General features: G+C 41.5%; 1 protein-coding gene across 1 annotated transcript in view; it reads left to right on the plus strand.

Moving 5' to 3' along the window:
* The window catches only part of LOC113812176 (Protein C kinase 53E), a 94495-nt gene that overhangs the window by 67058 nt on the left and 9937 nt on the right, over positions 1-17500 (plus strand). The window contains exons 6-9 of the mRNA XM_070123835.1: positions 390-481; positions 819-1020; positions 1223-1411; positions 1672-1812. Of these exons, the coding sequence (XP_069979936.1) occupies positions 390-481; positions 819-1020; positions 1223-1411; positions 1672-1812 (624 nt within the window). The remainder of the gene's footprint in view (positions 1-389; positions 482-818; positions 1021-1222; positions 1412-1671; positions 1813-17500) is intronic.

The following is a 17500-nucleotide window of genomic DNA, read 5'->3' on the forward strand; positions in this document are numbered from 1 at the left end:
CTCCCCCTTCCTCCTCTTCCTCCCCCTCCCCCTCTTCCTCCTCTTGTGGATCTTTCCTGTGTGTTTTAGCGTCATTTTGTCGTTTTTATAAGGGGATCCTATTTCTAGATTGTTCAGCATAGCCGAAGAAATTTAAAATGGAATGATGAAGTGTATTTTGGAAGACTGATCATATGGTAAAAGTATTAGTGTTGATTAAGTCGATTGGATAGTATGAGTCATGTTACTTGATGGTGATGACATGCGTCTCTTAAATGTCCAGAGAATATCGATTAAGGAATCTTAGACCAATAAGGTGTATACAGTATTATAAAGTCCAGCGACACCCAACAAGGTGTATACAGTATGATAAAGTTTATTGCTGACCGACTGCACCCTGCCTATTCCAGGACCGGTTATACTTTGTAATGGAATACGTGAATGGAGGTGACCTGATGTTCCAGATCCAGCAGTGTGGCAAGTTTAAGGAACCAGTAGCGGTGTATGTAAACCTCTCAGTCGTCTATTTTTTTTTGTATATTTTGTATTATCCCTCTCTGAGCATGTCGTCCTTGTTTGAGTGTTGGATATAATTCGATATTGATATTTACACCCTCCTTTTGAGCATTCCTAGCATATATGAGCAATTATATAATTCGTTGGCAGTCTTTTTACACCCGAACATATATAAGCAATGATAGAATTCGCTCTGTCTTTTTACACCCGAGCATATATGAGCAATTATATAATTTGCTATCGATCGTTTTACACTCTTTTCCCTCCAGCGAGTGCGCCGCAAATGCCCCCTTTTGTTATGGTCTCTCTTGTTCCTCCCACAGATTCTATGCAGCGGAGATTGCCATTGGCTTGTTCTATCTACACTCCCGCAGCATCGTTTACCGCGACCTCAAGCTTGACAATGTCTTGCTGGATCAGGATGGACACATCAAGATCGCCGACTTCGGTATGTGCAAAGAGGGCATCGGTGGAGATAAGACGACCAAGACCTTCTGTGGAACTCCAGACTACATTGCTCCCGAGGTGGGTTTTGCTTCGGAGTTTCAGGGGGGTTTCTGAGGGAGTTGTGTTGTTGAGTGTATGTGTTTTTATATTGATGGAATATTAGTTTGTTTGTGGTTTATTTATTTTTTTTAGCATCTGTAGGGTAAATTATGTTTAATCTTTCGTGATAGGCTGTTGTACCGGGAGAGAAAAGTAACTGAAACCCCGCATATGTTTTCAGATCATTCTGTACCAACCATACGGGAAGAGTGTAGACTGGTGGGCCTACGGAGTGCTGTTGTACGAGATGCTGGTGGGTCAGCCGCCCTTCGATGGAGAGGACGAGGAAGAGCTTTTTGCCGCGATTACCGACCATAATGTCTCTTATCCCAAGGCTCTTTCTAAGGAGGCGAAGGAATGTTGCAAGGGTGTAAGTACAAACGAGGTCGCGCAGGAATGAATTGAGGGTTGGGTGGTAAGGTCCTTGGGAGTGTTGGTTGGTATATATTTACATCTTTTTGCTTCTTTAATGTAGTCTTTTCACTTAAGGAATGGAAATCGTAGGGATGTGATCATGTGGAGGAATATTTTTACACAAAAAATTTACTTTAAGACAAAAAAAAGACAATTTGTCCGTCCTTTCCATTGCCTCAAACCCATCTCACACGCTTGCCCCCCTAAATTGCACAGTTCCTGACGAAGCAGCCTCAGAAGCGACTAGGCTGCGGTCCTAAGGGAGAGGAAGATGTTCGAACACACCCCTTCTTCAGGAGAATCGACTGGGTGAAGCTGGAGAACCGAGAGGTGCAGCCGCCCTTCAAGCCCAAGATTGTGAGTAACCTCTCGACCTCTCTGGTGCTTCTTCCTTGCACTCCTCACCTGGTCCACCACTGCCTTCACACTTTAGCCTCAAGGAAGGAGATCAGGGGAAGGCCCCACGCTGTGCTCTTGCCTCCTTTAGCCATCAGGGGCTTTGTATATCCCCCTTTTTTATCAGTCTTCATTCAGTCATTTTTTTTTTTCTTGGCGATTCACGTCCGACCCTTTTTTTATCACTTCTCTTTCACTGATATCTTGTTATGCGCGTTTAGCATAGCTTTTGAATACTGCCATGATTTTTTTAAAAACTTAATTTGAAGCTTTGGATTTATTTTGGATATTGCAGTATTTTGATCATCTGTAATTAGATGCTTTGACTTTTTATATAATACATTCCAATATTTCAACATTTTCTTTTTTTCACGGACTTCCAAAGTGTAGGTCAGATTTGTCATCAACTTTTTGAACTGAGCTGGGTCCAGTTTACACTATGTTCAAGCCCACATAGTCAAATTCTAATAAGACAATTGAACAGTCAGTCGTAACCAGGTGTAGGATGTTGCCATAGAGACACTCCGGTCTGAAGGAACCTGGAGTGTTCTGAAGTCCTTTCTTTGATCCTGTGTCTGGCCGGAGCATCCTTAGATGGATCATTTTTCAGATCCTGTGTAAAGGTTTCTTAATAAAGGCATTAATGGATATGGCAGTTTTTCAGAGGGTGTATAAGGGAGTCTTGATTAAGTCATTAATGTACATAGCAGTTAATTCAGTCAAAGAGGCGCCTTTGTGTTGCAAAACATGAAAAATGGAAGGTTTCAATGGTGCTCCAGCCAGACCATACAGGAACACAGTGTTCTTCTTATTTATTAAATGGAGAAGAATATTGTGCAGTGTTGTTAGGTAAAGTAGATGATTTGAATGGATTGCAGAGTAATTAATGTAGATACGATGCTAGACTGTGGTAGAACATGTTAGTGAAGATCATGTTGAATATTGCAAGTAGTGTGGCATATTGCATCATGTGAAAAGTTTGATTATTCATTTACATATATTTATATTTATATACATACATAGTTTTGTCTCTGCACTTTAAGGTAAAAAAAAAGATCTAGGACAATATGCTTAAATGTTAGACTCACTAGCAAATGCTCAAAAAACTACACCAGGAACAGGATGTTTGACAAGCCTAAATATCTCCATTTTTTTATTATCACATTTATTCACTCCACTGCCCTTTTTTCGCCACCTGTGCATCTGTACGACTTTTCTCCCTGAACTAATTCTGCCAACTCAGTTCCACCGTCTGACTGTCTGTCTGTCTGTCTGTCTGTCCGTCCACTATGCTTGACTTTAAACTTTTGCATCTTTAAAACTTTTGCACCTGTTTTTTTCGTCCCACACCTTATGAATGCAGGCCGTTGGGTCACTTTTATGCCGGCAGGTGGGGAACGTCGCCCCCCTCCCCTCCGCCCCCTCCCCTCCCCCGCCCCCACCCAGTGTTTTTGTACTTACATTGTGTGCGATTTTGTTTGGCAAATGCGTGAGGAAGGATATGGAGTGAGGGAGTGAGAGTGAGAGTGAGAAAGAGAGAGAGAGAGAGAGAGAGAGAGAGAGAGAGAGAGAGAGAGAGAGAGAGAGAGAGAGAGAGAAGAGAAAGAGAAAGAGAAAGAGAAAGAGAAAGAGAAAGAGAAAGAGAAAGAGAAAGAGAGAGAGAGAGAGAGAGAGAATCAGAATGAGGGAATGAGAGAATGAGAAAGAGAGAAAGATTGAATGAATAAGTGATAATGAATGTGAGACAAATACTGAGACCGAGCGTGACAGAGAGATTGGGGAATATGAATTAATAGAAAGTTTGAAAGGTTGAATGTGTGTGCGCCTGTGTGTATGTGTATCTTTGATTTAGTATCAGCGGGAAATAGTGAGAGCGCGAAAGTGAGTGTGAATGTTAGAGAGAGAGAGAGAGAGAGAGAGAGAGAGAGAAAGATAAAGATAAAGATAGAGAGAGAGAGAGAGAGGGAGAGAGAGAGAGAGAGAGAGAGAGAGAGAGAGAGAGAGAGAGAGAGAGAGATAAGAAAGAAAGAAAGAAAGATAGAGAGAAAGAGAGAGTGTGTGAAAGATTGCGAGAGAGAGAGAGAGAGAGAAAGAGAAAAAGAAGAAAGAAAGAGAGTTCAAACGAGAGCGCAAGTGAGAGCGAGAGACCTCATAGACCATAAGACTCTGGCTCAGAACTCCCCCAAAGTAAGCCAGCAGCTGAGTGAGATGCCTTTAAAGCTCATTGCAGCGATCTCCCGAAAGCCACGCGGTTCGCTGGACTAAGGAAATCCCCCGGGGTAGCTAAGCCAGAATTAAGTTTAGAGTCACCAGAGTGTGCGCAACAAAGCATTCATTTTGTTGTTGGGAGATTATGATTGCTAATGGGTAGGGGAAACTGAGGGGTGAAGGGCAGTTGTATATAATTAACCAGCAGCAACATTTTTTTTGTTTTTGTTTTTGTTTTGGCCTTAGTATGACTTCACACACTATACACATCTGTGCTGTACGTACTCCTGTTGTGTGGCCATCTTGTTTTTGTTTTGTGCTTTGAAAGAGTTTGGAGGAGGATTGGTCTGTAAAGATCCGGCAGTCTGGAGCGCTTCTCCCAGAAAAAAAAACCGTTTGTTCGTGCTTTTTCACCTTTTTTTAGGGCGCTGAGCATGTTCCAAGCTTGTCCTAATGTGCATGTGTGCATGATGACGATATTGAAGATGATGGTGATGATGATAATGATGATGATGATAGACTTAGTGTTGCATGGCCACCATTAATGAATGCAGTGTTGTTTGAGGCAGTTCTTCCACCCACAGGAAGTCACCTGTTCAAGGATTACCCGTTCGAAGTGTAGCCGTCTTTACCCATCTCTTTGCATCCCTCTGCTCCTGCTGCGGTACTGGGATCAGCAGGGGCAGCGGCTCAGGTCATGACTGTGTATCTATCCTCGTCGAACTTTTATTTTGTTCTCAGAAAAGAGTCAGGATGTCCTCGTAGCTCCTCAGGCTCACGTGCAGACGGCTGAGCTGTGATGTTTCTCTTTTTATCCATTGTGTGAGAGCTATGTGAAACCTCGGATTGACCTCTCGAGGGGAAACCTTTGTTGACACCGACGGCCCTCAGTCCCGCCCCTGTGAGTGGTTAGGTCAACCCAGATCCGTCTCTCTGACCCTTTCTCTGGTTGTCCCAGATCTCTTCTCGTGAATTCCTTAGGCATTTTGTCCAGGCCCTGCAAACGTAGACCGTTGTTGTACACCCTTAGCACTAGGAACGCTGCAGGAGTGAACCTTGTAGGTCTGTTTTTTTTCGCTCGATCATGTTGTAATTCCTCACCAATCTTGTACTTACCCTTTTATCCTTTACATTGTTGTTTTACCTCATTTATTTGGTTTTAGGTATTTTCTGAACCATTTAAAATGTCTAGAGGCACGAAGTTGTGTCGTCGACGAGTAGACTAGAAGCCTCTTTTATAACTTTCATTTTTGTTATACGTCCCAGCGCCCCTTCTTCGTCCCAGCGCCCCTTCTTCGTCCCTGGGTCCTCGGCAGAACTCGGGCTGCGCTAGGCACCCGTGGTTCGCCTTTAGGAGACCAGGCAAATAATGCGCCGTATTATCCGAGCCCGTTTCTGGTCACCTCAAAGGGGTAATTTGCAATTTATCGCCACCGGGACGATTTAATCAGTAAACGATTTACATGGTGAGCATAACACGTCGAGAAAAAAAGTGTATGTAATTATTCTAGTCTGCGAATCGGCTCTAGACTTTAAACCTTAGCGAGATTGGTTCCCTTTAGTCCCCAGTCGGACCAGGAGCCGCGGAAGCGCCGAGGCTCCTGCCGCTCGAAGCCTTCTAATCCTTCCCTTGTAATGGATCGAGTTTATTGTGTTACGACTGCTAATACATTTCCATTCCCTATTACGCCGCGGCGGAGGCGGTAATGCTGAGGGACTTCTGTAGAGACAATGAGCCTTGTCTCCAGGAAAGATAATTGTGAAAATGTTAACATAAATTACCTTGAAAGCTTATAGACAAAGCCTTTGCTTCTAATTCAATCCCAAAACGTTATTTTAGCTTCGTAGACTTTTATCTTTGTTTTATTGTAATTTAGATAACTCGGCTTCCTTTGAAGAATATATATATTCTCTTTCAAATGATGTATATGATATTCTCGCTGTTTAAAAAATAAGATAAAATTATACCAAAAACACAATCGCAAATAAACAAAAAGGGAAGATTATCCTTCCGTTTTTTCATGAAGACAAAATCAAAATTTGTGTTGTGGAACCATGATTCTTCCTCGATCCCATTTATGTTTTCGTATCTCGTTTTCATTCCTTTACTCTACGCAGTGAACGTGTATATTCCTCCATTCGTATATTGCAAGCGACGCCCCTGTAAACCACCGTAAGAAAAATTACCTAGCTCTTACTCCGTATGTAGAGTTACTCCAAGTACTTACCTGTTACTCTTAAGTACTAATATTCCTCCCAATACAGATGTTACTCCCAGTACAGGTGTTACTCCCAATACGAATGCTATTCTCGACTCTTGGTAAAAACTCCAAGAGATTTTTATATTTTTCCTTCCCCTCTTACACTTGATGTAACACCCAACCCAACACCCAACCCCCGTATTTGGTGTTGTTTCCGGTTTTGGATGGAATCTCCAGTACACGGTAGCTCCCAGTGCTGTGTTATGTGAAGAGCCTAAGTGTGTTAGCCCTACAAGCAGGTTTCTCGCTCTCCGTGGGATCGTTCTCACTTCGGGGTCGTTGTGGTTCATTGGGTTTGATGCCAATGGTCGTGTTCCCTCATAAGACGGTGCGATATTGGTTGTAGGGTTATTTGTGACGATTCGATGGGTATTTTTATATTATTCGCGGGGTATTTGTTGAAAGCGTGTTGGTATTTGGGATGACGTGTTAAGTTTTTTTTCATATTTGCTCTCAGGGTATTTGGGTATTCATTTTGAAACTTTTTCTTTTCTTCTTTTTTGAAATCTGGATACGCGGTATGTGAACCCTGTTTTTTATTTAAGAAATGGGGGTGTTGTATCATTTATTGCTTATTATTAATAGTAGCCGTTGTAGTATTTGGATGTCGCCTTTAGTCGTATGGTTCTGCCAGATCGCAACGCCACATCCGTCCTAATCTGCTGTTGTTTTCATTCTCACTGCCATTTTTTTTACGTCGTTTAAAGTACTATCAACAACTGACCCCCTAAATTTTCTCTCGCTGGTGTTGGCGTCGGCTCCAGGACCTTGTGGGACTTCGGGGGTGTATTAAGGGCGTGATGTGGTGTTGTGATTCCCCGGGGGGCGGCCAGGTTCTGCGTGATGCTTCCTTGGTCGGTTTGCCTTTGGTGGGATGAAGGGATTAATTGGGCGGAAGTAGGATCGTAGGGAAGTAAGTGGATTGGTAGAGAGAGAGGGGGGGATATGAGAGGGGGGGAGAGGTACTGGGGGGGAGGGCTAGAGAGAGAGAGAAGAGAGAGAGAGGGGGGACAAGAGAGAGAGAAAGGGGGGGGGGGCAAGAGAAAGAGAGGGGGGGACAAGAGAGTTAGAGAAGGAGAGAGAGAGAGAGAGAGAGAGAGAGAGAGAGAGAGAGAGAGAGAGAGAGAGAGAGAGAGAGAGAGAGAACACACGTTTACGTTTGATCAATTTCAAAGCTAACGAGCGTGGTTTGTATCGAACAGTCAACATCTTTGTTACTTATTGAATCCAAGCACTTTATATAACGGAAAGAAAATTGTCTTTTTGATTTTTGTAAAAAGGAATTTCGCAGGTAGGTTAGCTCAAAGGTTTTAGAAAACGTGTAGATTTTTTTTTCTTTTTTTACAAGGTCTTGATGCTAACAAATCCTTGGTAAAATTGAACCATTTCTTATCCGATTTGAGAGATAATTACACGCCCATTTTGCCATCTTTATACGACTTCACCGCTAAATCAGAAATAACGACCATAATCTGGAAAAAAATGTTATTTCGAAACGAGTAGTTGCGCAATTAATTTAGATATTCAACAATTGGCTGACCCTGCTTTATCAACCCAATATACTTAACATTGAAGTAAAAATCCTTTTTTCCCGCAAAATTGACTATATATTCTCCATTAACGAGCTATAAATTGAAAGATTATTCCATGTTTTCAATTAAGAGAAAGCAGGTAACTCCTAAATAATATCCATAAATTAAAAAGAGTGTATACTTTATTATATAATTAAAAAAAACATTCATTAAATTCTCTAACTATTATTACACCGCTTGCTCAATATATTCACCCGAGAAATGGGACTCGATTCATTATTTTTGAGATTTCGGCCATATTTTAGTCTTTATGGGTCGGCTAATTTCCCGTGTTTGTTATTCGCTTTTTTAGAATGTGGAAATTATATAAATCGTGTTGCGGTGTTTGAATTGGAAGTTAGTTATTTTTATCTTGTTTTATTTTGTTAAGGATATTTAATGCGTGGTTTTTGTTTAGTTTTTATTTGGGTGGATTCTTTGTTTTTGTTTTCTTCCTTTTGAGATGAAATGTCGAAATCTCTTGCATTTGTTTCCCTATATAAAGGGATTTTTTTAATCGGCTAAAAATCTCTCATGAATATTATTTTTAGATGAATATGATTGGTTTCATGCATTTACAGTTGCATAAAATTCCTTGGTGATAAAACCGCCCTGATTTTCCGTGTAGAAGTAAAATGCGAGAGGAAAAGCTTGTTTATGCAACAGAATGAGAAGTGATATTCTCTCGTTATCATTTTAGTTATTTCTGAACTATGTAGATTTCAAGTCATAGTTTTTTTTTTCATTCGTAGGAATTGCAGGTGTGAAGGAATATAATTTCGTTTTGAGTAGAAACGCGTGTGTTTCTTGGGAGTTAACGGTCAGTCCGGTTTTGGCGGGAAATTATGAAATACTGTCATGGTGTATGAGATCGTACAAGAGTTTGTTAAAATATGATGATGCCTCTGATGTGTTTTCGTTATTCTTACAGTTATTATTATTGTTATTCACGATATTGTTATCAACAATAGTTTTTATTATTACTCCTTTGATCATAATAAGCGGTATGGAATTCGAGAATAGTTTTAGTTTTCCCCGTTTCTTCCAGAGGTTAAAAAGACATTTATATAAACAGAAGAAGCTTGCTGGGTTACCGTACGTAGATCCTGGACAACATAACGAAAGTTTGTGTTGGTTGAGTCCCCGCCCTCCTCGCCCCCCCCCCCCTCCCTCTCTCTCCACCGGTCTTGGTAATTATCAGGTTGTGAAAAGAAGGTTGGCTCTGTTGTCATTCGGGTTGCCTCCGTTCCAGGTGGTCTGTGGAGGGGATTAGAGGGTGTAGTGTTTTGCCTTGTAGTGTAAACTACCTTTTAGTGTGTTCCTAACAAGGTGGTAGTAGTTGACGTCATCACTTTATTGACACGTAAAGGCAGTTAGCGCACAGTATGCTTCTTTTTTCCAGTTTGCTAATTATCAACCGCAATTTATTAATCGTATTCATTAAAAGAAAGCAATAAAGAAAAAAGCAAACTAAAACCTGTTATTTATTTATCTCATACTCTAAGTCGTTGGGCAAAGTTATCGCAGGAAATCGTAGTCCAACGTGTGATTTTAGTGGTCGATTATCAACCTTATCGACTATTTAGCCATAGCTTACTGGCACTTAGATAACACGAGGCCAGTATGTCTTTTTCTCTCTTGTTAGAACTATGTTTTAGACTGACTTCTCTTCCTGGGAATGGTGGAGGGTCCTATCCCACTGTAGATAATTTCTTTCAATCTGGTTGATCTTCGTCAAAATTGAGAGAGAGAGAGAGAGAGAGAGAGAGAGAGAGAGAGAGAGAGAGAGAGAGAGAGAGAGAGAGAGAGAGAGAGAGAGAGAGAGAGAGCGTTGTTTTCACAATGAACAAAGACACGAGTGGCAGTGTTTTTTTATTCTCTCTCTCTCTTTTTCTCTTTCTTCTATTCTGGTTCGACCAAAACTCAGCATACCGGCATGTGAAGGTGATTGCAATGACTTGTAAATGAGTAGACTTAGCACGTAGCATTATTACCAAACAAGGAAACCCGCAAAGATGACTTAGACCAAAGACAACGAAAAAAAGTGTTCTTGATGGGTAGTTCTGGCTGTGGTTCGGATCCCTTGTCTGTCTTTAGACCAGCTGTTTAGTGCACTGAGACCGAATATAGAAGGTTCTACACAGACTCTCTTACTGCCTTCGACTGAGGAATCTACCTGTCGACCTGCACGGACTACTGTAGAAAAAAAAGGGTAGAAGAAAACGTATGCACTTCCGTTGGAGGTGGAGATAGATTTGGGTCGAGGCGATTTTCGAGTCCGAAACGGCGGATGTGAATTAACTGGTGCACGTATTTAATCAGCCTGCTCCTTGTTTGATATCTTGCTTCTTGATCACGGCTTCCAGGTACTAAAGACTGACAGCGCCATTGTTCCCATAACTGAAAGAGAGAAGGCAAACTAAACCAAGATGTATGTATGCAAACATTGCTGTATGCATTTTGAGTTCAGGTTTTTTTTTTTTTGGATGGTAGTGACGGAAGTGAACACGATGGACACCTGTGCATGTTGAGTGCGAGAGAAGCACGATTTTTTACTTTTAATTTTTACCCTGTCCTCGTCCAGGGCAGCTTCACTGACATGTTTTTTGTGGTACGTGGACTCACCTTTTTGTAGTTTGTGACTGCCCCCTGACATCTAAAGTGATGTGCCTAAAAAGATCTCTTGGCTGAGGTGTTACTAAAACCCACTGCCGCCCCACCCACTCACCGCCATCTTCCCTATGTGTCGAGTATAAAAAAAAAACAATTCTCATAAAACGTGTTCCCTTTCTTGTCTGAAATCCTCGTCATTACAGACTATAGAAGCTAAAGATAATAACGAAGATATTAATGATAGCGATGGCATGGTTCATAATTAGCAAGTGAATAAATAAATAACAGAATCAAATCTAAAAGCACCAGCCTTGTAACGAGAGTCTGTAATGAGGAGGAAGCCACGCCCCCAAGAGGTCAGTTTCGCCACCGTTCGACTGACCTGACCCGGTGTCCTCTCCGACCCACCCCGGTGTGACCCACTCGCTCTCGGTGTTCAGTGTTCAGAGAATTTCCGACGCACTGGTCCCACAAGACAGAACTGTGAACCCCCGTCTTCCTCACTCTTCCATGTTTCCCGGGAATACGAGCGGCCGCCGCCTCCTCCGCAAGCGACGCAGCTCGGACGTCGAGTGCCTGCGGCTGATCCTGCGGCGGGGCTCCTCCCTCTCCCCCCCCCCCTTGTGCTCGAGAGACGCCCTTCCTCTCACTCCCTTCGTCCGGTGTCGTGGTGGACTCCTCTCCCCTTCCATCTCTCCTGTGGCGCTGGACGCAAATCTACGCCTCCGTTCTCCGATTCTCCTTTCTGCTTTCTCCTCGTCCGAAACGTCCTGCTGTGGGAATGATATAGGCACTAGGCATCCTTGTTATAAATCGTTATTTTTTATGTGAAGGGGGAGAGAGAATATTTCCATTTTTATGTGTAATTATACATGATAACTTGTGCAATTTTTCAGGGTCCCCTTCCCCTCCCTTTCCGTCCCTTGCCCATCCCAAAAAAGCGCAACTTTTACACAAATGATCTTTGCCCCAAACTCACCTCTCCGGTCCGTTCTGTGCCACCATTTGAGAACACAATCAGTCTCATAAACTGTCCCGTCCGACACGAAGCCTCAAGTTCTCTTTTCCGGTTCTGTCCTTCTTGGATCTCTCCGAATTCGCCTTTTTTCATTCTTTTATTTTTATTCTTTTTTCCTCCTCTCACGCCTTCCTCGAGTCTCGTCCTTCACTCGCGGGTCGGCGGGCCTCTCACGTGTCCGTCTGTTTCCATCTCCTGTCAATCTCTTCGTCCTTGCCTCCTTCCTTTTATCATTTTATCCCACTCACGACTTTCTACAACGTCGGAAAGCGGTCGAAGCTTTCTTCCGACTCCTTCCCTTCCCATTATTCTTTTTCTTCCCTGTGTTCGATCTTCTTTCTCTTTTGTGTCATCGCCGTTATCCTGTTTCCTGAGATTGTATGTTTTTGGTTTTCGTTTTATGATTTCCATTTTTTTTGTAACGGATACTACTTTTTACATCCATGTATTATTTTTGTTTTTGTGTTTCTTCTTTCCGTATGGCGATGAACTTTGTTCTATCCTCATACCATCTTTTGTATTTTGTTCTGTATTTAAAAAGTCCTTCTCGTTTTATTTCTATTTATGGCCTTTTTCCCTTATCTGTGTTCTCTTTTTTCCCTTTTTTTCTTTTTTCCCCTATCTCTTTGATCCCCTTTCCTCCCCTACCTCCTTCCTCCGACAGCGCCAGGCCACGAGCGAAATACATTAGCTGGAAATTCAGTTATTCGGGAACAAACGGGGGAATTTCAGACAGGGAGAAGGCAGACGAAATTTATTGGATCTCCAGCTAATGTCCGAGAAGGCTCGCGTGACCTGGCATGACAGGGTCGACCTGATTTTTCCCACAGAATAATCCCCGTCATGCTGAGAACTTTGACCCCGTGTTCCGCAATGCCCGGCTGGAGTTCTCCCCTGCGGATAAAAAGATCATGGAACACCTGGACCCCGACGCTTTCCACTCGTTCACGTACACCAACCCCTTCTTCATGCCGGGCACCTCCGAGGGAACTCTCCCCGACGAGGAGTAGGGGCGTGTCGCCCTCGCCCGCTGACCCTCGGCCCCTCGTGCCCAGGCTTGCCACGCCAGGCCGCCGCCGCCGCCGCCGCCGCCAGAGGAAGTCCCCCAAGCGCCCACGTTCTGGCTGCCTGCCGCGCAGTCACGCCCACGGCAAGGTCACTCGTAGGCACACTTAAACACCCCGACACACAGCTAGGGTACACGGGGAGGTTTTTCTTTTCGGAAGGACCGCTGTAGGAGCCCTTTGGCCGGTGCAGGAGTCTGGGGAAGCGATGCCGCCCGACACCACACGCTTAGGTACTCCGACGCGGCACGGCAACCCTGCCCCGCCCTGCACGGGAAGCCCCCACACCCAACACACACACAGACCCACCCACCAACACGTGGCTTCCCCAAAGACCGTGTCTCTCGCGTCCGCGCCCTTCCCTCCGAGGGCCCCGCCGGTCTTGCGCGCTGGGCCTTTTCCTCCTCCACACGCAGCCCCGAATGCCGTGGCGCAGCGTCGCCCCGGGTCGAGTGGCGGGGCGAGGGGGCGTGGTGAGCAGGGGGCGTGGTGAGCAGGGCGCGTCGGCGAACCGGGGGTCACGGGGTCGAGGCCGGGAGTCAGACCTCCGTTCGGGCGCCTCGGCTCCGCTTGTGCAGTGCGATGTACAATGGTTACTCTCAAGTGTTAACAGTATTGTCTTTATACAATCAGTATATTTGTGTCGTCATGTATAGGTTATATATATATATATATATATATATATATATATATATATATATATATATATATATATATATATATATATATATGTGTGTATATATATATAAAATCTGTATATGTATATATACACACATACATATACATACATACATACATACATACATATATATATATATATATATATATATATATATATATATATATATATATTATATATATTATATAAATGTATATGTATATATATACATATATATACATATATATATATATATATATATATATAGATATATATATATATAGAGATAGATATGTACATATATATGTCCATATATATCTACATATATATACATATATATACATATATATACATATATATACATATATACATATATGTACATATATATACATATATATACATATATATATATACATATATATACATATATATACATATATATATATATATATATATATATATATATATATATATATATATATATATATATATATATTTACAGTATATGCACATTTAAATAATGTGCACTTGGACATACAATTGGATTTATACAAATAAATAGCTAAACTGCTCTGTTTTGTGGGTTAATATAGTCTATTTTAGTGAGATAGGTATGGAAGTAGAAGCTATCTTTGTCTTTATAAAGATATTTGTGCATAAGCGAACACACACACACACACACACACACACACACACACACACACACACACACACACACACACACACACACACACACACACACACACACACACACACACACACACACATATGCATCACTTACAATTACCCATGTATATATATATATATATATATATATATATATATATATATATATATATATATATATATATATATATATATATATATATATATATATATATGTATACCATTTCAGTTCTAGACAAGCTGTTTGTGCATGCAGTGGCCGGATATATTTCTAGGTGTCATTGATAATTACTTTCAAATTGTTAAGACTGTGCTTTTGACCATAACGCGTGTTATTTTGTAACTTCAGTTTAGTGTCAATAATATAATTAAACTTCATATAGATAACCTGAGACGGCTGCAGACATTGGCTTGACATATCAAGTAAAACCAGCACGTGGTTGTGGAGACGGCCATTAGTGGTACCGCCGAGTCCGAGCTGCGCTTTTAGGAATATCTTGGGTGTCTTGGTCACTTCGCATCAAGAACTCATTCTAGCCAGTCTTAGGATTGTCTTTTATGTGTTTACTCACATGGACACACACACGTGTATATAGGCATGAACACGAATATACAGCAGTTCCATACATATTACCTGCACATTTATATACACATATGTAGGACTTTATAGATGTCGGACCCTATTGATGTTTCTAAAAGGTTTCTGTGATTCCAAATATGAAATAACTCTTAATGTAGTACTAGAAGTAGGTTGGCCCAAGCGTCGCCTTTGGGTGTGCCAACATAGGAGCTCAAACATTCCATTTTTATTGCTTCCAAACCATATGGGTGATCACAAAACCAAGCTTCTCAAAATCAGCACCTCGGGGGGAACGTATAACAATGTTGAATGCATGCGTAGGTGCTTTTTTCATCCCCGCTGGTGCACGGCAGCCACATCTTGTGCAGGGTGCAAGGTCTGTGTGCTGTATGCAAATTAGAGGTGACGACAGGTAATGTCTTTGAGAGGTTCGCCACCCAGACATCAAGAGCGACACCACAATGTGATCTTGAGTTAACCCATCCGTATCTGCTTCAAAGACCGTAACTCCACGCACACCCCATAATATTGGCATATAGATAAGTGTGTATCTTTTTAGCCTCTCACCTCGCGACCTGTAACTGACTCTTCAGCATAGTAGGGTTACCTCCTCCCTCCCGGTCCACCACTTAGCCCAAGTGTAGATGGATCACAGCACGCTAGCATTGGGCCCTCCTTCAGGGACCTGACTCATACAGAATGTTTCGTATTGTATAAGTGGACCACTTTGTCTCTCCAGCCATCACCGAGCTTTCGCCAATCTTTGCCCACTTTGATGTGTTTTACAAGCGATTGTCCACTTGCCTGTGTTGAGCCCAAGCATCAGTGTAAAGCACTGGATCAAAGCAAATATACAGCAGAGTTTGACGGGGGCTGATTGAGGCTGCCACTACCAGGACCCTCCCCCTTTCCAGTTCCATTTAGGTATGATTTCAGTAAATGTTTATCACGTGCTTAGATTTCGTAATTGAAACTATAATAGAATTGTCCTTGATAATACAACAGGAGATGGATTTTCCAAGTTTAATGAAAACACAAGATATTAGCTGTCATGATAATCTTTTATTAGTTTAGAGTAATAGCAAAAGCCCCCTTGCATGGGGCACAGCACAGTGTTGTGATGCGCAAGTGTATATACTGCTCTTAGTTGTTCTAAGTCACATTTTACTCCATTTGTGTAAGGTGTGCAATTCAGTGTAAGTTTAATGCTCGCTTACAGAGTGTCTAATATGTTGGAAAAGGAAAATTTTTTGATGTTCAATAATTTCACTGTTTAGTCTGCAGCATAGAGAGACTTCCCCCCCAATTAAAAACTATATTTTCTAGATAGATGCAGAAAGAAAGAGTTCTCAAGAATCCTCAGAACTTGTAAACGTTGAGAAATTTCAGCAGACTGGTAAACCCCTTGTTGATGGGACGTCATTGTGGTAAAGATGCCTACAAACATTGCTTGGACTTGCGTGAATCTTACAGGATGTGTAGATATTATGAACCTTGTATTTGTCCCAACCACCTGGTGAAGGCATCAGCTCGTAGCCCCAGCTGGACACGGCCCAGGTGGTCCTCCCAGTGTTTAGTTGTTAAAGAAAGCGACTTTTCATTCCATCTATGGCAATTACTGTTGCCTATTTGATGTTAGAATTATATAAATTGTTGAAAGAAGATGACAATGCACCTTTGCAACTTTGGAGATTTTGATTCATATAAATTTAGAGGTAAAATAGGATATACAGTATATAGATTGTGTTCGTGTTAAGTAGCTGCAGGAAAATAGGATATAGCCAACAGGGCCATTCCTTCTCTGCAGAGTAGCATCTCAGCCATGGCACTGTATCATCCACTATCTTAATGTTTAATGATGTGAAGCACATCCTTATAACTTCATGAGTATAGATATTAATAATGCCCTTAGTGCTCCTGGGTAAGGCATGTTATTATGCCTAGAATTTTTTATTCTATTGTGTTGTTTGTTCACTCTAAGACCATAGCAAATTTGATGGTAGTTTCCCCCCTGTAACTTTGATTTTTAAAATGTCATTAAGTTAGATGGTGAACAGTGTAGTTTAGTGTTGCAAATATCCTAGTCGGTTGCAATGGGAATTTTCTTTGAACACTGTGTAGCTAAACGTTTCTTGAATTTATGCCAAATAAAGGATGATATCATGTAATCGTGCAGAATATCATTTCTATGGTTATCCAAAAGTGCTTGTCCCTGTTTAAGTAAGCCTTCAGATTAGTAGGGGAAGGCAGGCAAGTCCGAAGTGTGTTGTATGGCGGATCCTGGCAATTGAATGGTTGGGTCTAGGGTTGTAGAGTCCAGTTTGGTAAGTGGTGAGAACAATGAAAGGATCAGAGATTAGGGGACTCCAAAATGCATAATTTTTTTCTTGTTACACAAAGGTGTTTCTAGATAGTATTGTCCGAGGTGAGGTATTGTTACAGTATGGGGTGTGCATTCTCCTTGTCTTTTCATAAACATTTTTTTTAGACAACTTAGATATTTATCATGTTAGAAGTATGATGACAAATAATTGAACTTTGAAAATTGAATGCCCAATATCTTAAAAGACAACATAGAAGTTATGATACAAGTTAGTGTTTTCAGATGTTATGCACAAAACTAATATATATATATATATATATATATATATATATATATATATATATATATATATATATATATATATATATGTACACAATATACATATATATACATATATATAAATGTTGAAGAGAGTGCATATGGATGACTTCCATAATATAGTTAGTTTGACTGCCGGTAAAATTCTTTTGATTGTATTCGTAAATGTTCTCTGAAGTCGCTGGTAGACAAGAAATTTTTGAGCAGCCAAGGGGAAGGTCTTCCTTTATGTTCCAGATTCATGAGGAAAATAGTATACTGAATTTCACTTAGTTTTATGTGTATGAAATAACCAAGGTCACTTTCAGGAAATTTTAAGCCCTTGCAGTAATAGTTTAGTTGGGTAACTGATCCCACAAAGCGAAAGTC

Source organism: Penaeus vannamei, chromosome 7 (assembly GCF_042767895.1).
Source record: "Penaeus vannamei isolate JL-2024 chromosome 7, ASM4276789v1, whole genome shotgun sequence".
Taxonomy (NCBI): domain Eukaryota; kingdom Metazoa; phylum Arthropoda; class Malacostraca; order Decapoda; family Penaeidae; genus Penaeus; species Penaeus vannamei.